General features: G+C 39.1%; 1 protein-coding gene across 7 annotated transcripts in view; it reads right to left on the reverse strand.

Moving 5' to 3' along the window:
• The window catches only part of LOC306844819 (leucine-rich repeat flightless-interacting protein 2-like), a 51,018-nt gene that overhangs the window by 25,293 nt on the left and 2,725 nt on the right, over positions 1 to 23,000 (reverse strand). For 3 of the 7 annotated variants that reach the window (XM_079377213.1, XM_079377212.1, XM_079377211.1), the window contains exons 2-4: positions 10,501 to 10,587; positions 2,988 to 3,038; positions 2,247 to 2,312 (exon numbers count right to left, since the gene is read on the reverse strand). In XM_079377213.1, the coding sequence (XP_079233339.1) occupies positions 2,247 to 2,312; positions 2,988 to 3,038; positions 10,501 to 10,587 (204 nt within the window). Of the gene's footprint in view, positions 1 to 2,246; positions 2,313 to 2,987; positions 3,039 to 4,299; positions 4,345 to 4,827; positions 4,876 to 5,160; positions 5,179 to 10,500; positions 10,588 to 23,000 lie in introns of all 7 variants that reach the window. The other 4 variants (XM_079377208.1, XM_079377207.1, XM_079377209.1 and 1 more) reach the window with 3 other exon arrangements.

The raw sequence follows: 23,000 nt of genomic DNA on the forward strand, positions 1-23,000 counted from the left end.
CGGATGGTAGAGTCAGAATTTGGCGTAAACAGAATGAGAACATGGATCCATCATGCCTTGTTACCACTGTGCAGGCTGGTGGTGGTGGTGTAATGGTGTGGGGGATGTTTTCTTGGCACACTTTAGGCCCCTTAGTGCCAATTGGGCATCGTTTAAATGCCACGGCCTACCTGAGCATTGTTTCTGACCATGTCCATCCCTTTATGACCACCATGTACCCATCCTCTGATGGCTACTTCCAGCAGGATAATGCACCATGTCACAAAGCTCGAATCATTTCAAATTGGTTTCTTGAACATGACAATGAGTTCACTGTACTAAAATGGCCCCCACAGTCACCAGATCTCAACCCAATAGAGCATCTTTGGGATGTGGTGGAACGGGAGCTTCGTGCCCTGGATGTGCATCCCACAAATCTCCATCAACTGCAAGATGCTATCCTATCAATATGGGCCAACATTTCTAAAGAATGCTTTCAGCACCTTGTTGAATCAATGCCACGTAGAATTAAGGCAGTTCTGAAGGCGAAAGGGGGTCAAACACAGTGGTGTTCCTAATAATCCTTTAGGTGAGTGTATGTGCCATGTATTCACCAAAATGAAACAGAATGAACAAATGATCTGCATGTAAAGTTGCATGCAGATGACAGCTGGAAACAAACCCTGTGACTTCTTGAACGGGGGGTTTCACTAAAAAGCGCAGAGGGCTAAAAACAAACAGAGAGAGGAGGAAGATATGCTCATAACATTGCATTTCAATACTACACGTTCTTCAAGTAAACTAAATCATCTTTCTCCTAAATAAATATCAGATTTTCATTTATATTACAACATTGAATCCCAGATAAAGCACAACATTTTAAAACAAGCTTGTAGAGAACACAATAACGACAGCACACTTTGGCAGCTGTATTTTCTGTTCATTCTATTTCCATTTTCAACAGTCATTAAAAAAATACAGAAATGTAACCCTTAAACGAAATAAATCAGCTCCCAGATTAATCATAGCAGTATAATATTTGATTGAAATTTTTCAAACTGTATACTGATAACTCTTCATAGCACCCCATAAAACACTAGAATGTTGTAATCAAATTAGTCTGCATTTTAAAATATTTACTGTAATATTTGCATTTACATGTCAGTATTGGCATTTAGCTACATTCATTTAAAAAATACAATTAAAACATTCACCAAAAATAGAATATTCAGTATTTCAATCTGACAGTTTTTAACATGCTATGATTTGAGATTCACTCATTCTAATTGTGAATTCTACTTATTTAAGGCCACATTTACCACTGTTTCATGATTTTTTACAGCTAAAACAGAGAATTTATGCTTTTTTGCTATAAATGTTGCTAATTTGGCTGTTAAGATGAAGTACTGGTTTCAGTTACAGCGATTTCTCTGATTAGTGGATTTCACAGTGCTATGTTGGTAATGTAGTACTTAAGAATTTAAAACAAGTACATTTTATTTTACTATACTTTACTTTACTCTACTTTCAGATGCTTATACCTATGGAAGCCCGTTTCTGCCACTGAATAAAAAAAAATAAAAAAAAAATATTATTGCGACTTTTTATCTCACAATTCTGACTTTTTTTCACAGAACAACTGTGAGTTATAAAGTCAGAATTGTGGGATATAAACTCACAATTCAGATTTTTTTTTTCAGAATTGCATGATATAAACTCACAATTGCAAGTTATAAAGTCAGAATTACGATTTATAAAGTCACAATTGTGAGATACAAACTTGCAAAAAACACTTTCTTGCAATTGTGAGTTTATATCTCGCAATTCTGACTTTTTTTCTTAGAATTGCAAGTTCATATCTCACAATTATGACTTTTTAGCTCGCAATTGCGAGTTTAGCCTATATCACGCAATTATGAGAAAAAAAAGTCAGAATTGCGAGTTTGTTTCATGCAATTATGAGAAAAAAAGTCAGAATTACCTTTTTATTTTTTATTCAGTGGCGGAAACGGGCTTCCATTTATACCTTCACTTGAATAGATTTTTTTCATCACAAAAACATGTATTTGGCTATGGATTATTTGAACAGGATTTTTACATCCAGAACCCTACTGTTGTGTTTTACTGACATTTGTTTGAAAGTAAACGCTCCTGTGGAATGACCGGGGAAGGAGGAGCAGGCAAAATCAAGAAAGGGTTATAAGATAAAACAATGAAGAAGAGAACTAATTCTAAAGAAAGGAATAAAGATGGATTGTTGGACAGACCCGTCCATTTTGTAGTCTGGCTGAAGGCAGACTGCTGGTGCTGCTGCAGAGATCTGTGTGGTTGCCCTATGGTAAGCAGAGGAGGACAAAAGGACAATGTGAGAATGAGAAATGAAGAAAAAAAACATGAAAGTAACTGAGGTGACAGACTGTCGCACAAGTGTGATTTAGCAAGTCTGAATGAATGAAAGAGGACAGTGCTCTTTGTGCAAAATGCAGTTGCACAGAATATTGATTCATTTATTAGAAATCAATTCCATCATTAATACTTATTGATTTATTACATTTTGTTTCAAATAAACAAATTGGAATTTTAAGTATTCATAACTTCAGTGTTTTGAGCAAAGACACTTTGATCACACTTGAGAAGTTACAAACGTAAAAATAAATAAATGAAAAATTCAAGAAAAAAAGCAAGCCCACTCTTTTACTACATAACCACCATCATTTTCTGTGCAGGGTTGATGCCAGAAACATTAGTCATTTAAGTATTTTTATTTAATTGTTAGAAGATTAAAACAAAGTGAAAACTGCTCTTATACTGAGACTAATTTATTAAATTATAGATAATTACAACAAACGCAGGAATGTTCCTTTCCATTATTTGAACCTGGAACCTTCAAATTAATAACCACTTAACTACCACCCTTTATGTTGAACAATAGAAACTGGCATAAATTATACCATGTATTTTTTATTGTTTTTACTTTATCATCCAAATGATATCACAAATATACTAACCCTCAAACTGCCCCGACTGCCAACAGACATCCGCTCCTCATCATCTGATATCTGACAGGAAGACAAAGAAAACAGGGAGCTGAGTTTGTGCTTCGAGTAAAAATGCTTTTCAGTATGTCTAAGTAAAGTTACCGCTATAGTAAATATGTAACTTGTACCCCCTAGAAATAAGATATAATTAAATAAATACTTTACAACAATGCTTGTTTTATCAGTTAAAAAAAGAAATGTAAGTATATTTTACATTTTGTTTGTTTGTTTGTGTGTGTGTGTGTGTGTGTGTGTGTGTGCGCAAGTATGTGTTTGCACCTACCACATTTTGTGGACAAATTTGTGAACAAATTTATTTACACAAATCTGACAAAATCTCCTTTTAGTGATGTTCTTATTTGTAAAAAAAAAAAAAAAAACCTTAGTTTAGCTCAAATAAGCTTGTTCTGTTGTAAACAATTGAAAGTTTTGAGTACTGCTCTAGACTACATTAAGAGATGTTGATAATCAATTAATATTAGGGATGTTTGAAAAGTAGGTAAGCCTTCGTATCATCTAGTTACATCAAGATTAGTAGAACATGTTCCTCCAATCATTCAAAATTGAAAAAATTCTGAATCAAACAGCCCTGATTCCTTGTAACCATATGGGATTTAGTTTTCAAAATTTCTCCTCTTTAGTGAGTCTTTTTCAACCTGATCTCATGATAAAAACGTACCTATGGGAACGTTTTAGCAACACACAAAATACGTACTGCCATGTATGTTTTGAGACATATTCAAAATATTTGAAATGTCCCCTGTGTGGCACTAAAAAACTGTTAGTTTTTTTTCTCCAGAACAGATGAGCGTATGTTTTATGTGACATTGGTTTTGTTCGCATCCCCACAGTTCTGACTTGAAATGTCCATTAAGTGGTGCTATACACTCTAAAAAAATGGTGCTATATAGCACTAAAAGTGGTTCTTGGCTCATTATCATAGGGGAACCACTTTTGATGCTATATAGCACCATATCTTTAAAGGTGCTATACAGCACCTTTGTCAAATGGTGCTATGGAGAACAATAAGAGGTGCTATACTGCATTGTATTTCTTCAACAAAAATGGTGCTAAGCAGCACCAACAGTGGTTCTTTGGCTCGTAAAGAACCTTTAAAGGGGCTGAAGAGAAGAAGAGAAAAAATGGAGGAAAGGGACTGAAGAAAGAATAATGACTGGGGACAAATTTAATTTTAGAGCACACAGGAGAGTAGAAAGCAAGAGCGTAGTATTAAATAAAAAGTGAATAAAACAGAAGGATGAAAAGCAGGAGAGATACAGACCGAGGTATGTCTCCGAGAGTGGCGGGAATACCGCTCACTGTCCTCCTGAAAAGCAGAGCAGGAAAAGAGGACAGAAAGCAGGAAGTTTTAGGTCAAAGGTCACATGATTATCAAACACTGCAAAAACTGAACAAAGCATGCACTGAGAGATTACGCTGTCTGTCATATCACGGTTTATTACAGGGCTCAGACAGGGTGTCTGGAGGGGTGGGAGGGGAGGGTTGAGTACTTTAAGATGTGGGTCACGCGACCGCCCTATAATCCGGCTGTATGTTATGACCACCTCTGCTAAGCCCTAACATATCACATGGGCCTCCTGCCCCCCACTGCTCCAGTAAAGCCTGTGAAATGAGGATCAGACACAGACTGCCTAAGAGACATGCAACATCAACCAATCACATTTCATTCTCTGAAGGACAATACGATAGTTAGCTGCATTCGGGACCTGTGCTGAGTGAATTTTCTAATGCGAATTCTATCTTTGGTGGTCTACTGCATGCAGCAGTGTGGTATAATGACAGGTCATACCATCCACTGTTCAATATGGCCCCATTTGCTGTCCAGCCCATAGTATTTCTGGTGCAGAGAGGAGGAGAGCAAGACGATCAAATGAGGAAGGGTTATGAAAGTATAATGAAGGAATATGAGGATATTAAAAACAGGTGTGAAAGAAAACATGGTTTGAATGTGGGTCTGCTCCTGTTTTTTGTTCTTCAAGCTTTGGTTATGGTTTTGTTAACTGATCATAAAATTCAAGTTGCAGAGATGTAAGATAATGCAAAATACTACAGCTTATATTTCTAATGAGCAAATTTGATTAATGTTAGAAAGAAATGAAGAGTATGGAGGGACAGATCTTACCTTGTGCGCTTGATATATCTAAATAAACAGCGGGGAGACCAGGATGAAGAGAAAGAAAGAAAGTAAGACAGGAAGAGAAAGATATAAAGAGCTTGAAGAAGAGTAGAAAGTTCATTTGTAAATAAATCTGAATAGGCATAAAGAATATAAATCTTACAGATAAAAAGATTTTTATAATCTGTACAGAACCAAAAACATTCTCAAAAGTCTTTTAGAACATGACGCCGATTCAAAATGACAAAAAATTAACCCTTAATGGTCTCAGTATTTGGGGGATGTATTTTACATGCTATTTTCATGGAAGATATAAACTACATTTGAAAACAAGAGCAATTTTTTTGAAGAAAGAGGTGATTATTGCAATCAGAGTCCTAAAATGTAACAGCATAAAATGAATTTTCTTTTTATATTTTTTTGTTAAAATTAGGTTAAAAGAGTTAAAAAATGTTGTCTTTGAATAATCTTTTATTAGACACATATACCACTGAAAAGTTGGGAGTCAGTAAGATTTTTTTTTACTTTTATTATTATTTAATAAAAAAATGACAGTAAAGCTTTAAAAAAAAAAAAAACTAAAAACTGCTCTGTTAAACTTTCTATTCATCAAAGAATCAAGTATCAGTTTCCACAAAAAAAAAAAAAATTAAGGAGGACAACTGTTTTCTTTCAAGAAGAAATGTTTCTTCCACACCAAATCAGCATATTAAAATGATTTCTGATGTGTCATGTGACACTGAAGACTGGAGTAATGGCTGCTTCGCCACTGCAGGAATAAATTACATTTGAAAATGTATTAAAATAGAAAGCAGTTAGTTGCAAAAATATATTGCAATTATTGCATAATTACTAAATAATAAATATACCTCCAATTAGGGGTGTTCGTTACGATGATTTTTGATCGTAGACGACAAAAATGTCTCCACGATCAGCTTTTGAAGAAATATCGCAGTATCGTGCTACAGCACACATTCCGTCAGTTCAGTTCTGGCGCCGCCGTCTCTAGTATAGCCTACTGTACAGCGCCACATACATCCAGTACTAAACATGCAGCCGACTGTCATTAAAGGGATAGTTCACCCAAAATTTTTATTTCTGTCATTATTTACTCACTCACGTTGGCCCAAACCTGTATTAATGTCTTTCTAGTGCTGAACACAAAAGAAGATATTTTGAAGAACGTGGATATCGCCCACCCCTACCTCCAATGTAAGTGAAAAGTGGTACAATTCACTGACATAAGCCATACTTGGCTCATAAACATATATGATACATATATGATATGTACGATACTGTCACGAATCTGGTCCATGCTCTTCCGGACAATCACCACCAGATGTCACTCACTCACCACATTGACTCTCACACCACACTTCTCTGGACTGCAATACCCACAATCCATTGCACTGACGACACGCAGCTGATTACACTGATCACACAGCTGAATTCACTGATCACCCCATCACACACACTATTTAACCTGGGACTTGCTCTTGCTCTGGGCCGAGTATTGTTAGCGTATATCCCTCGCATAGCGATAGCAACTCTACAGAGCCATTATCCTAGTCCTAGTCTTGCCTTGTTTTCCTGCCGTGTCTGACCCTGCCCGTGTTTCCTGGATTAACCCTTCGCCTTGCCGTTTGGACTCTGTTTGCTCCCCGTTTGGATTATTGCTCTCGTCTCTGGATTATCTCTCTGCCTTGCCCCTTTGGATATTGTTCGCTGATCGTTGACCCACGCTTGCTCCACGGATTGCTCTGTCTTGCCTCCACCATACCTGTTTGCCGATGTCTGACCCTGCCTGTTTCTGACCATGTTTTATAATAAAGCCTTGCATATGGATCCGCACGTCTCACGTCTCGTCAGCCCCGTAACAGAATACTCGGCCAAAAGAGGATCCAGCGGCTTTTCTAATAGACATTGGCCAGGTATGGACACTGCACTACTGTTGTTAACCCTCGAGCAGGGTTCGAGACCGCTCGAGGAGTATATACAAGAGTATTTAGACCTCGCCCATGTTTCTGATCTGCCGGACTATGCACTTATAGATTTTTTTTGTGAGGGCATTAATCAGCCGCTCAAGTCTCAGTTAATCCGCGAGGGTCCCCGTTCATCTCTCAGTAAATTTATGGACTATGCTTTGCTGTGTGTGGGCTCTCCGTTCACTGTGGGTGTCGCGGAGGAACGCGGCACCGCACTCACTCACAAAATGGCGGCAGCAACAGCACCCCTTCACGTCGTCGCTGTCAAGCCAGAGTCTGCTCACGTCGTCGCTGTCAAGCCAGAGTCTGCTCACGTCGTCGCTGTCAAGCCAGAGTCTGCTCACGTCGTCGCTGTCAAGCCAGAGTCTGCTCACGTCGTCGCTGTCAAGCCAGAGTCTGCTCACGTCGTCGCTGTCAAGCCAGAGTCTGCTCACGTCGTCGCTGTCAAGCCAGAGTCTGCTCACGTCGTCGCTGTCAAGCCAGAGTCTGCTCACGTCGTCGCTGTCAAGCCAGAGTCTGCTCACGTCGTCGCTATCAAGCCAGAGTCTGCTCACGTCTCCGCTGTCAAGCCAGAGTCACACCACGTCTCCGCTGTCAAGCCAAAGTCACACCACGTCACAGTGCTCCAGCCAGAGTCTGTCACACCCAAGGATTTAAGGTCAGTCCTTCAAGTTCCCTGTCTGATATCCAGTGTGATGGACCCACCACTGATGTCAGTGCGAGTAGCTGGCATTCCCAGGGCCTCAACCCTGTCTGTTACAGAGACTGTTCCCCTGACCTCAGTACTTCCCGTTATGGCGGTTGCCATTTTGAGTGTGTGGGCTGCACACTGTGCTCCTGGGGCCTCTCCTGTCCACGAGTCTGCTCCTGGGGCCTCTTCAGTCCACGAGTCTACCCCTAGTTTCTCAAACCTGCCACTGATTGCGGCCAAGGCAAGCCCACCTGAGCTCCCGCTGGTCCCGTCCAGCCCACCTGAGCTCCCGCTGGTCCCGTCCAGCACACCTGAGCTCCCGCTGGTCCCGTCCAGCACACCTGAGCTCCCGCTGGTCTCGCCCAGCTCTCCTTCGTCTCCGCTGGGTCCGTCCAGCTCCGCGCTACAAGAGCGCCCCTCTGAATCCGCGCTTTCAGAGCGCCCCCTAGAATCTAGTTCTCAATTCACGGCCAGGAGTGCCGATCCCAAATCCCGAGAATCCAGTTCTCAGGTCACGGCCATGGAGGCCGTTCCTGAGCTCACGGTCTGCCTTGTCACGGCCACGGAGGCCGTTCCTGAACTCACGGTCTGCCCCGTCACGGCCACGGAGGCCGTTCCTGAACTCACAGTCTGCCCCGTCACGGCCACGGAGGCCGTTCCTGAACTCACTGTCTGCCCCGTCACGGTCACGGAGGCCGTCCCTGAATTCACTGTCTGTCCTGTCACGGCCAAAGAGGCCGTCTGTGAGCTCACGCCCTGTCCTGTCACGGCTAAGGAGGCCGTCTGCGAGCTCACGCCCTGTCCTGTCACGGCTAAAGCGGCCGTCTGTGAGCTCTCACCCTGTCCTGTCACGGCTAAAAACGCCGTCTATGAATCCTCGTCCTGCCCTGCCGCGCCCCCTGAGATCATGAATGCTCTCCCTGTATTGTCTGTCTCTGCTCTCCCTGTGTTGTCTGTCTCTGTTTCCCCCAGATCTCAGACTCTGCCATGGTTTCCTGCCCAGTCTGCTTCCTGGCGAGGGTCTTCTGCTCAGGTCTGGTGGTCCTCTGCCCCGCCATGGTGGTCTTCTGCTCGGGTCTGGTGGTCGTCTGCTCCGCCGTGGTGGTCTTCTACTCCGGTCTGGTGGGCTCCTGGTCCGTCTACTCCGCCCTGGTGGGCTCTTGCTCGGGTCTGGTGGTCGTCTGCCCCGCCATGGTGGTCTTCTGCTCGGGTCTGGTGGTCGTCTGCTCCGCCGTGGGGGTCTTCTGCTCGGGTCTGGTGGTCGTCTGCTCCACCGTGGTGGTCTTCTACTCCGGTCTGGTGGTCATCTACTCCGCCCTGGTGGGCTCCTGGTCCGTCTGCTCCGCCCTGGTGGGTTCTTGCTCTGTCCTGGTCTCCGGTTCCGCCGGGGTGTCCTGCTCTGCCGGTTCTGCCTCAGTCCCCGGTCTTCCCACTTCCTCACGGACCTGGTCCTCCGTCCCTCCCCCTGCTCCGCCACCGCCCTCCTGGATTGTTTAGGAGCGTCTGGAAGCCGCTCCTTGGGGGGGGGGGGCTATGTCACGAATCTGGTCCATGCTCTTCCGGACAATCACCACCAGATGTCACTCACTCACCACATTGACTCTCACACCACACTTCTCTGGACTGCAATACCCACAATCCATTGCACTGACGACACGCAGCTGATTACACTGATCACACAGCTGAATTCACTGATCACCCCATCACACACACTATTTAACCTGGGACTTGCTCTTGCTCTGGGCCGAGTATTGTTAGCGTATATCCCTCGCATAGCGATAGCAACTCTACAGAGCCATTATCCTAGTCCTAGTCTTGCCTTGTTTTCCTGCCGTGTCTGACCCTGCCCGTGTTTCCTGGATTAACCCTTCGCCTTGCCGTTTGGACTCTGTTTGCTCCCCGTTTGGATTATTGCTCTCGTCTCTGGATTATCTCTCTGCCTTGCCCCTTTGGATATTGTTCGCTGATCGTTGACCCACGCTTGCTCCACGGATTGCTCTGTCTTGCCTCCACCATACCTGTTTGCCGATGTCTGACCCTGCCTGTTTCTGACCATGTTTTATAATAAAGCCTTGCATATGGATCCGCACGTCTCACGTCTCGTCAGCCCCGTAACAGATACATTCATATCACATTTTCAGACTGGTTTAGAAGGTTTAAAGTTTAAATTATGAATAACTGTTAGTGGTGCTGTACTTTAATCCTGAAATGATTTATGAGAAATAAAGAGACCTTCACATATCTTTCAAGGTCAGTGGTTCTCATTTCTGGTCATGGTGTAAACCTGATCTTTTTTCATGTCACCTTTTGTGTATTATGAGTAAGTGATTGAATAATTCACTAAGCTGACTTGTTCAAAAACACTTATCCAGAAAATAAGCACAACTATTTGTTGGACAAGACATGCAATGCTTCATTCTCTTTGGCTTCATTTGGTAGGTTTTTCAATGACAGAGCAAAAACAGACAAAACTGGCTATATTGTTTTTAAAATATAAATTCTTGGTAATTGCACTCTTGCTTGTATGATATTGCTTAAATAAAGAGTGAACTGCATGTTGTGCCAGTGTGAAATAATTATCATCTTATGTAGAACCTTACGAGCTATTTTGTAGATCCTAAGAATAAACAGTAGAACTGTGACAGTCTACCAAACAGATTATCTCCTGACCTCTTTCTGTTGCCTTTCCAATTCCTTCATGCGGATTTCTCGAGCTTCTGCCCGGGCTGCCCGTTTAGCTGCCAGTCTTGCCTCTGCCTGGTAGAAAGATATAGAGAAAGAGAGGGATTCAGAGTCACAACTGTCAAAAAAGGGGAAAAAATGCACTTGCATTTACATTTTTCTATTCAATACATATGAAAGTCAGGACTATTTACTGTACCAGTGTGAGAAAGGCTACAGAGTATGACAAAGAGAAACCTTTTCTGCTTGAGCTCTATGCAAAGTAAAAGCTGAAGTTGAGGAGGGTTCTTGGAGTGTAATCAAATTAAGTTATTCACAGACTTCCACTGATTAATCCATTATACTGTAGTTTTAATTTAATCATTGACTGCAGATGAATGCCATGGAAATGAGCACTGATCAGCAGCAACATTAGAAGATTAAAAACCATTAGAAATGATTGTTCTGTCTGTCAAGAAAATTGTTTAACTATGGAAAAAGCAAACAAAAAAACATGACGGTCCAGAGAAAGTATAATAAGTATAATTATATAACCATAAAAGGGGTCATTAATAGATTGTAATATCGTAAGCTGTAAACACAAACAAAGATAGTGAATTAAAATCACTTAAGCACGTACACACACAAGCAATGCCAGGAAGGAATAGCTCACTCACTGCCTCCAAGCTGCCATTTCCGGACAACATGTGAAACCCAAAGGATAACAGAAAAAAGGCTGCTCAGCAACACAACTGACGTAAAGCATTGTAACGGCTTACTATCTATCATCATAAAAATAAATTTTTTTAAGAGGTCCTTAAACTTACTATGCATTTTCTACAGCTGCGGGGGGGGAGGGGTTCTATTTTTTTGTCCAAAAACAAAAAATGTCCTTAAAAATCAAACATTGCAATTTTTCTAATATTACCATGAGATGTAAACATAACATAGGCTTGTCTTCATAGCTTCTGTGATGTTTGGGTTATAAATGTCTCTTGAATTTCAATGGCAACAAGCTCTTGGTAGCCAATAATTTTCTGTAGAAAACACAAACTATATTTATCACTCTTGCAAGTGAACCCATATTTAATGTGTACTTGTATTATATTTTCTTTTAATATTAGTCTTTGTTCTTTGTCTGAAATATCTACTTAAAATAGGTCCTTGTTTAAAAGATACATTACTACACTTTTTTTCTTGCATAAATTAAATACTAACTTTATTAAATAATATTTTTAAAATGTTGTACAAGCCTGAATGAATATTGTTATTATGCATAAGTCAGTGTTGTTCAGTGCTATATTTACGTCAAACAAACTCTCATCAAAAACAGACTAAATGTCATTTTTCATAACAATGAGCAGAAAACAGAATATAACATTTATAACATAAATGTTATATTTGACTGCACTACAAGTGTTCACTACAAGTCCTTAGGTTTACACAGTTAAAAGTCTCATTTTCCATTTCTAAAGAAAAGCAACTTAACAGACATTGCATTCAAAGTCTTCAATCTGCACAAAAAAAAAAAAAAAAAAAAAAGAATTATGGTAACACATTATTTTAAGGTGTCCATAATACAGAGTAATTACTAGTTAAGTACTTAGTAGCCATTGTATTTATATGAAAGTTGGCGTCTGGCTCATTGCCAGCAAATTATTCAGCACAAGCAGCAGAGCTTATGGCATTAACAGAAGCATGTAAACTTATGGCAGGCAAATGCGTCACAATTTACAATTTACAAGTTACTCATTCGGTGTTACGCATGATTTTGGAGCACTGTGGAAACAGAAAATTTTTAAAGGCAGATGGGCGCCGATATTGAATGCTCCTCTGGTGCCAGCTTTGCTAGAGGCCATTTAGCTGCCAGACAAAATAGCTATCTGTAAATGTGTCGCATATACCCATAACAAAGTTTTCATATCCACAGGAAACGCCAGAGCAGACTCAGCAGCGAAGGGCGCAGCGGCTGAGCAGACAAAAGAGTGGGTTTGTCTCTTACATGGTGAGAGTGATTTTAATTTTGCCAGGACAATTTGTGTAAAATGTGTCAAATGTACTCACCATGTAACTAAGTAACTAAGTACCATGTAACTAAGTTATGGAACAGCCTGTACTTACAGTTTGTAATTATGTAGATGTAATTAGCAGCTACTTTTACACGTAACAGAACGTATCTGTTACACAGCTACTTATGTAACCAAAAGATTGCTACTTATGTGTTGCAGACTTTATACAATGCAATTACAAATGTAAGTACACAGGCGTAAGCTACTTAAAATAAAGTGTATCAAGATTTACTTAAGTGAACTTCATCTATACTGTACACCTTATCCAGCTGCACCTTAGTTTGATTTAACCCACCAGTACACAGCTTAAATACATGTAATGCCTTTCTAGTTACATTAAAATTACAGAATATTACACAGGCATAAGATACTTAAAATAAAGTGTATCAAGATTGTACTTAAGTGTACAAGTAGCTGTGTAACAGACTTGTCCTGCCTATTACATCTTCATAGTTACAAACTGTAATCACAGGCTGTTCCATAACTTAGTTACACGGTAAGTACATTTTATTTCATGTAAGTACAACGGCTACTACTAAGTACTTAAGGTAATTACTCTGTATTATGACACCTTAAAATAAAGTGTTACCAAAATGATTAACATTATAAAATCATTTGGAATTCCAATTTTGAGCACAATATTTTAGTAGGTTTGTGGTGTAAAGCACATTTACATTTATGCATTTAGAAGACGCTTTTATCCAAAGCGACTTACATTGCATTCAAGTTACGGTTTTTACATTTTTATCAGCTCTTGCTTTCCCTGGGAATCGGACCCATGACCTTGGAGTTGCTAGCGCCATGCTCTACTATTTGAGCTACAGAAAAGTATTTCTCTGCAAGTCACTTAAACAGTTGTTACCTTTGTTTTTGCTATGGAAACTATGTGATAATTTATGACTCACTAGGGGGCAGTGTTTTCAATGTATTGCTCATTACAAAATAGTGAACAAATTACCCAAGCATTTCCTTCAAAAACGAGAGAGAGGGAGGGAGGGAGGGAGAGAGAGAGAGGGTATTTTATAAAGTAGTACCCTATATAGTTGTTGTCATTACTTAATGATTGTTTGAGAGCCTAATCAAAAAGCTTGCAACTGGTCCAGAACAGGGGTGTTTAAGATACGGCCAGTGTGGTTATTTGAGGGGGAAAATGTCCATTTATTATGTTGCATTTTGTACTCTAACCTAAAATGAGTTTGACCTTTGTTGTCTGCAGTTTCTCTGCACATCCATATAGACAGCATGTATAATGCACTGTATGAAGTCTGGCTAAATCTCTGACACATTTGTCAGAATAACAAGCTTGCCAAGCGACACAAACAGACTGATAGAAAGCTGCTCTAGTTCTTTTGTCTGAACAAGTCACAACTCATTGAATAAGGGGCTTCAGACAAGCCTCTGCCCTAGATCCGGCCAACCACGTCCACTGGCCTGTCAACAGCGTGCAGAGAACTTGAGTTCACACTGATCAGCAGAGCAACTCCCACAAGCTACTGACTACCACAGACTATCAGGACAATGGAAAATGGAAATTACAGAAAAGCATAGTTAAAATATAAATTGGATAATTTTACTAGTAAATGATCTTCCGCCGAGAATAGTTCATTACGATGTTTAAAATAGTCTGCCTAGCAACAAAGCAAACACTGCAACAATATTACAGTATTATTAATACTGAAGTCCTCTGAGGTTGCATTGTTTTCAATTAAGGTCTGTTCAATCCATAAGTGTGTGCTACTGTGCAATAAACATTTAAATTTAAAATGTGTGTGTGTATGGCTGCCCCGGTAAAAAAAATTAAAATACTAAAATGCATTTGAAATACATTTATTTCATGTGAAGTATACTACATTTACATATTTATGTAGCCTACTTAAGAAAAATACCCTGCAATTGTGCTTTTACTACACTAAACTGGTATAGGCTACTTAAAATCCGCTAAATTGAAACAATTAACTTTGTACTTAATGCACTTTAACTGTGTGAAAGTAGTGCTGAACTCCAACTAAGGATATACTGAAGTGTATTACATTGTGCTAAAGTGGAACTATTGCAAGTTTACTTCAGGAACACTTTAAGTATCTTGCATGTAAAGACCAATATTATTCAAAGATCATACAATCCTCATCAATGGTTAAAACATTAAAATACATTTTAGGCTTAATATTAAAACATATGCATGGTGCACAAGTAGTAGCCTACTCCAAAAAATATATATATAATCTTTATATCAGTAGGCTAAATCTCGAGCGATATGTCAGTAAATATGTTAATAGATTTGAACTAGCTACTTAGTATGAAATAAATGCATTTTAAATATCACTTTTTTTTACTAGGGTGGTAAGTAAGCTAAAAATGAGCCAATAGTGATTTTATTGCAAAGGTGTGAGGGCTCCAGTATGCAGCGCTAATTTTTTATTATTATTATTATTATTTTAGTTAGTAGCTACACAGTGAATGTGACATGAATACAACAAAGGCGGCAATATACCGCAACATAGTTTAAAATCTCGTTTGACGATTGTGCATGTATTATGTATTTGATAACCCAATTCACACAAAACGACCATTTCACACATGTTTATGCAGTCTACAAATGAGACAGTAAAATAATGAAGAGAAATAAATAATGAGCTAAAACATTCAAGCGCTAATGTTCTCAGTACTGTCAAAATAAAAGTCCGATACATTGCGCAAACAGAAAAAAAAAAGATATTGGCTGCTGACAATAATTAAAAATGCCAAATAGCTGATGATATATCAGCCATATTTTTTTCTTTTGGGTTTAATGTGGTATAGGCTAATCATGTTAATAATCCATGTGGACTATGGTCATCATCAATATTAACGGAATTAACAGAAAATGACTACTCAGCTAGTCCATAGGTGTGTGTTAAAGTAATAGTTCACCCAAAAAAATGAAAATGTGGTCATCATTTACTCACCCTCAAGTTTCTTTGTTATGTAGAACACAAAAGAAGATATTTTAAGAACCAAACATTTGTTGGTCCCCATTGACTTCCATAGTAGGGAAAGAAATACTATGGAAGTCAATGGCTACCATTAACTGCTTGATTACCAGCATCCTTAAAAATATTTTATTTTCTGTTCAACCTAAGAAAGAAACTCATACAGCTTTGAAACGAACAGAGGGTAAATGATGACAAAATTTTCATTTTTGGGTGAACTATCCCTTTAAACAACAGGCTGAAGAAGCTAATAGCCATCCGATATTAAAGAAGAAACAAATCCCAACCATAGCCTGAGCAATGTAATTCCAAAAGTTTCCATACCAGAATGTCTGCTGAAATACCGCACCAATAAAGAATAGTTATACAGTCTAAATGCATCCACATGCCAGTGTACTCCACAGGTCAAAACCCTTTGATCAGTGACTCAGCATGAGACATGTGTATGCGATAAACTGGTGCCTTATCAGTCATCCTAGACTTGTGTACATTCTCCACTTCAGACCAGTGCTTTTTGTTGGTTTTGTGTGTTAGTGCAGAGCTAAATTGTAGAGAAATAACATTATTGCTGCTAATGTAATATTCAGCTTCTTTAATTCTGAAAAGCTCCAGCTTCACTGACTGTCACAGCTGTCATACGTGAATGATTTCTTATGCACTAAATCTCTCAGATATACTCAACTGAAAAGAAGAATGAAAGCAGTCAGTGCAATCTGCATTTTCTTCTCTGGCCGGATTCCCTCACTGGGGAAGCTATATTTTGAACTTTAATGTTTAGTTTCTGGTTTTGTGAAACACCGCACTGTAAAAACAGGCTACAAGTCACTGCTATTAGAGGGATTTGAGGTTCTATGAGGAGAAGACAGAGTGCCTGTCCTAGATCAAGCAAGAGTGTGGCAGAATCTGACAGCTGTTCCTTTCCTCCTCAGCTGTGTCAGGACCCCACAGCCACAGGCCTCCCTATGGAACCATAAGGAACTAGATTCTTTCTGCGCCAGGAAAGAGATCAACTCTGCGAACTCAAAGAAGAGCAAAGGGACAATTCAGTGCTACAGTACCATTCAATAGTTTGGGTTTTTGAAGAAATAAACGATTTTAGAAGGCATTATTCACGTTAATCAAAAGTGGCAGTAAAGACAGAAAAAATATTTTAAATAAATGCTGCTCGTCTTAACTTTCTATTCTTTAATGAATGCTGAAAAAAAAAATTATAAAGGTTTCCACAAAAATCAACATTGATAATAAAATGAAATATTTAATATCAGCAAACTGGATAATGTGACAGTGAAGACTGGAGTAATGCCTGCTGAAAATTCAGCTTTGCCATCCATCACAGGAATAAATAATAAATAACTAAAACTTTAAAATATATTATAATAGAAAACGTCTCGGTTACGTATGTAACCCTCATTCCCTGAAGGAGGGAACGGAGACGTCACGTGCCTGACCTCCTCTGTGTAGAGCCTGGTCCTATCATCTGCCTTATAGGAAGGATCAGGAGGCCTACACAGGGCACTGGAAGGGGCAGCTCCTGTGGTGCTTTGGTAGGGATCCCAATTTCGTCGGTCATCCGACGTGACTCGGAGTGACCGACTGAATGGGAACGTCTCGGTTACGTATGTAACCCTCGTTCCCTGAAGGAGGGAACGGAGACATCACGTCCCGTCGCCACAGTTGCTGTACCACCGCTGAGCTGCCGGGTCACTGGCTCGGCTCCTCAGCGAAAGGATGAATTAATGCGGTGCACCTGCTGCCTCTTATGCGCACGCTGTGATCAGCGGCAGCTGGATGCAATGATCGCATGCCAATGTCCATTGGCTCGTTTAGTTACACTCGAAGTGGATTGGTCTCTCTGGCGAGATCCCAATTTCGTCGGTCATCCGACGTGACTCGGATTGACCGACTGAATGGGAACAGTTATTATACCGGTATTTTACAAAATAATTTTTAATCCAATAAATTCAGCCATGGTAAGCATAAGATAATTCTCTTAAAATATCAATAAAACTAACAATTGACAAAAAAATAATAATCTGAAAAAGATAAATGTTGTATTCCAGAACAAAAAAAAAAAAAGTTAAGATATGTGACTTAAAAAAAAAAAAAGCTACATATTTACAATTTCGCTCAGGAAAATTTGTGCATTTTCATTTGTGTTCAACAAAAAAGTCCTTTAATTAGACAAATCCAGAAGAAAAGACAAGTAAACTAACTAAACATAGATGGAGAACAGACAAAGGCTAAGGGAGAACTGAACGTTTAAGTAGGGGAGCAAACAAAGGAACTGACGAGTAAATTAATAATACACAGGTGAACAGAATGACAATCAGGAAACTAAAGAAAACTAGGTCACAACGGAGAGAACAGAAAACAAGGCATACATGCAACATGCGGTTTAAGTAAATAATATTTAATTAAATTTATATATTTATTTATATTATAATATTTTAGTTTTTTTTATATATTAGTTTAATACAACGTTTCAAGTGAACAAACACAGGGCGCTGTGATATCAAGGTCAATTTATTCTTGAGAACTGATTCTTTTTTTAATGAAAGGAAAGGAAAGGGAAGTGGTGTGTGGCCAAGTATGGGGACCCATACTTGGAATTTGTGCTCTGCATTTAACCCATCCAAGTGTACAGACAGTAGTGACCATACACCCGGAGCAAGTGGACAGCCATTGCTGCGGCGCCCAGGGAGCAGTTGGGGGTTCGGTACCTTGCTCAAGGGTCTCACCTCAGTCGTGGTGTTGAGGGTGGAGAGAGTGTTGGTTATTCACTCCCCCACCTACAATCCCTGAAACTCTCATTAGTAAATGGTTTAATTTAAACACATTACAACTGACTCCCTCACTAAACCATGAGTCATTGTACAGTTACTGTATATCCGATTCGAAATTAAGATTGTAAGACACTTTTTCCCCAAATATACAGAGATATTCTTATAAAACAGCAATATTTATATGACACAAAAATAATCAAGATAATCAAATATATCAAACAATTAACTAAAATGTATTTAAATTTTTAAATGATTTGTGTAGTCTGGAGCCCTGATTCTACCACTGACGCATTGCTGCTTATCATAATATCTCTCATAATCCAACATAGCACATAAGTAGTATTAGGAAGAGCTTAATCTTCATAGATTAAGCACTTCTTGCACTTACAAGACAAGCCTGTACTTGGCATAAACTGTAAGATGTGCTTTTGGGACTGTTGGTGTGTATATTTGCATGTGGAAATCTCTTCCAGTCATTCACAGAGCTCAAAGAAGGGAGAGAGGTATAATTGATTCAAATTGCCACAGTGGAACTCATGAATATCTGAGATCAAACTCATGCTTTGGCAACCCCATGTGAATTAACTTTACCTCACAATCCGCTCCCAGGCAGAGCAGCTCAGAATAGAATTAGGCAATCCAATAACAAAATCGCATAGCCTTGATAAAGTCTTGATCTATTTCTAGAGAACTCCTAGCATGGCAACATTGAGTCAGCTTGATATGCAGTCCACATGGCAGAAATGAAGTAAGCAGTTGTGGTTCAGGCCCAGCACATTTTTACTTATACTCTGGGTGTCTTTGGAGACCATGAGCACACATAGGATTAGGCTCCAAAGCAAACAAGCCTGCACCTCACAGCCATATTTAACATATGTGGCTTGGAGCAAGACTGCACAATGAACTTTGCATAGGGACTGATGGAGCAAACAACAAGAGCGTTCCTCCACCTCCACAGTCTTGCAGAGGGGTTAATTTGAATATCAAGTATGCTGAGTCACACTTCACCCAGATCACAAATGTGTGTGTGTGTGTGTGTGTGTGTGTGTGTGTGTGTGTGTGTGTTTGTGTGTGTTTGCATTTGCGTGGACTGGAAACGGATTCAGCAATACAGATTATAATACTATATTTTGTTAGGAAAATGCAAGCAAATAAATAAAAAAATAAAACACTGGGGAAATTAATAAAAAAGTTTTGTGTGTTATTTCAGAGAAAAATAAAACCTTTTCAATTTAATGAAACATTTTAATTTAATGACTAAAATACAATGTCATGTGGTCTAACCATCATTATTTTTTTTATCATATACCTTTACACAATGAATATGTAGCCTACACATTTAAAAAAAAAAAAAATCTCTTGAAAACAAATCAAATGCTTTTGTAAAAAAGATTTTTTAATATCAAATTTAATATCAAAAGTTACACCATGTTACATTTTACGACATAACCTTGCCATGTCATGGAAAGTTTAAGATATCAACTACTACTCTCTATAATATAATTCACATATCGATTTACTTTTTACATATACTTCTGCATTGTGGTTGTATCACATTACAACACATGACTTTGACTAAGCTTAATTAGCAGACAAAAGTTTTTTTAATATTAATAAGTAAACTAATTTTGTTAAAATAGTTAACAATAATAATAATGATAATAATAAAATATTAATGTAGCGAGCTTCCTAATAAGCTTTTCTTTTTAAGCAATTTAATCTTTCTATCCAGATTTTTTTTTCTTCAATGCAATGGAGATTTTTTTTAGAAGAACTGAATTCAAGTCACTGTTTCAATGAATTGTCTTTTTAAAATATTTATGAATAATTAATTATTAAATCAACTATTAATGCTTGTGGAAAGCAGCCAGTAAATCTTTTCGATTTTATATAATACATTTTTGTTTACATTTTCTACTGATCAGTTTTCCCATCAAATATTAGAGATGAGTACATATACTAGAAAAACATTAATTGAGCACACTTTAAGTATTTTAATGAGCCTACTAATATGACTGGATCGCAGTAGTCAAAGTCCTCTGCAACTAAGCACACAGAACTGGCTTGCAAGATGGGAAATTGCACTGAGCAATTTGCGTTCAGCTCTGAAATTGTCATCTTATTTGTGGCAGTACCTGATTTGCATAATTCTGTCGGTAAATGAGGTACTAAGACAACACAGTTAGTAAAGTAACAATCCTTAAACAATGGTCACATAAAGTGGTTTGACTGATTCTGAGTAAATATAATACACATTTATAGGGAATGAGTTGTTTTTGTTTTCTAGGTGACAGTGCAGGAGATTAGACGGTCATGGAGAGTAGCTCCAGACTAATCTGCTCTTAGAGCGCAATGCAGCCCCATAACGCATTACTTCCTGTCTGCTTCTCAACTCAGTCTACCCAGCAACTTAATCTTAGGCTTGCTGCAACCCCCCTTCACAAGCACGCACGCTCTCGCAATGGCCTACAACATCAGCTTTACCTCCCACTGCACCACAGAGAGCAGAATAGGCTGATATATGACCCTGCATGACTAACAGAAAAACTGCCTCTGCATTCCTGGCACTTCACACTGGAGGTCTTTCTCTGTTAAACTGTCATCAGTAGCCCTGAAAGGGAATACATTTCAGATGACTGTGGATGGTTTTAATGAAAGCGGCCAAAATGTTGCACAGTAGTGAGACTCCTAGAGGGGCGATTAACACAGGATGTTGTGGAGAGGCTTAAAGGATGCAGGTCAGTGGGTGGTGGCTGGTCAATCTGTTGCTGCAGTGGGGCAGGGGCTAAATACTCTTCTGCTACTAGGTCAGCTAAATTCCCTCCCCTGACGAGCCGAAAACTGCACCTTTTCCTCCACAAACCCTATACCCTTCTGCAATAACAACTGTCAAAACCTTCACAAAGTTCTAAATGCATTCTGAAACCTTTATGGTCTACCTCCAAATCCATACTTTGCTGACGTAATGCCACATTAACTGTCCAGTGAAGGTTCGCTGGAGCCTGCATCAGTGCTTCTGCAAAGTGGGTATTCGTGAGATCCCTACAATATCCAATTGGACGTTCCGCGGTCTCACAGGCACACGAGCCATGGCAGGTCTGCAAGACCATAAGTACATATCAAGAGCGCCACTTGGAAAAAAGCCTAAGACGAACAGCCTTAAAGGCTTTCTGCTTCCTGTCTCAGGAGTTGGAAAATACAAGGGCAGTAAGTGGAAAAAGAGACGAATGTGAATGGAGTCCAAAGTTCCAATGGACTCCACATGCTGTGACTGACCTCTACCTAGATGTTAAATTTGGATCAAGAGATGTAATTTCTGCTTCTGTCCAACTAAGACATGGTAAAGACATTCCACTTGGAAAGAGGTTGGTCATTGAGTTCAAATAACATCCACTTGATTATCAGCAATCAGCATGCATTTTGCTCCATTCTTCTGTAACTATGAGTATTGTAGGACATGGTACACAGCCACCTTGGACAAAAATAGACCGTTGGTGTAAGATGGACCCCCAGAATTGATAAAGAAGGTCCCAAGTGGCATGTGTTACTATTTTTTAACACTTATTGTAATTTATGAGGTTATCATTTAATAATCCCATTAATTTGTTTCCGTAACTTCTTAACCATTCATTTAAAGTTAAGGTTAATTGAATGAAATCATTCAGTTATGTTACAATTTAAAAGTACATGCACATTGTTCTTAAAGGGATAGTTCACCCAAAAATGAAAATTACCCCATGATTTACTCATTCTCAAGCTATCCTATGTGTATATTATGACTTTCTTCTTTCAGACAAATACAATCAGAGTTATATTTTAAAAAATGTCCTGGCTCTTCCAAGCTTTATAATGCCGGTGAATAATGGTTAATAAAGGGGGGTTAATAAAGGCCTTCTGAAGGGAATCGATGCATTTGTGTAAGAATAAAATCCATATATATATATATATTTTTGTTTTTATGAAAACTTTCGCTAACTTTTGCAGGCGCGTTCATGAGAGAGTGGCTTTCCAGCAGATGACGCAGGATATAGGCATTAATATTTCACAAATACCTCAAAAGATATTTGAGAAATGTCAATAAAATATTCCATTGACATGCAGCAATTGTACAGCAATTTTCTAGAAGAAAAAATATTTTTTTTTATTTCTGTACTGGCTTATTTGTTGAATTAGGCATTAGCTATAGCTACAGTTGTTTCTACAAGTCACAGAGCCCATTTTTTATTGGTGGGCCCCTCTCCCCAGGGCCCAATAAAGGACCTTTGAGCCAAATGTCCTCTCCATGCTAGTTTGTACTATTTTACAGACTGTAATGTGTTGAACAGACCAAACATCACTGTACATTTAAACAGAGAGTGAGCAGCTGAGACACATGCTGCAAGGAAGGCAAAACGTCTATTAACATATTATAACAATGCTTAAGCTAAATAAAAACATTGAATTAACTATAAAATGTGTGGGAAAGACTATGGAAAGACTTTCACATGATTGCCATGGTAAAGCTCCATTATGATCATATTAAAATAAAGTCTACACCCCAACCCCACTGCTGCTGCAAACAAACAGAGGAAAGAAAGGTGGTCAAGTTTCTACAGAGATTGGCTGTTCTGTAATGCATTTCCTTGGCATGACTGTTCCCTGCGTGGTGTAAAAAAACAGCTCAGCTGGCAGAGATGTTGATTATACTC

Source organism: Barbus barbus (assembly GCF_936440315.1).
Source record: "Barbus barbus genome assembly, chromosome: 25".
Classification (NCBI taxonomy): Eukaryota; Metazoa; Chordata; class Actinopteri; order Cypriniformes; family Cyprinidae; genus Barbus; species Barbus barbus.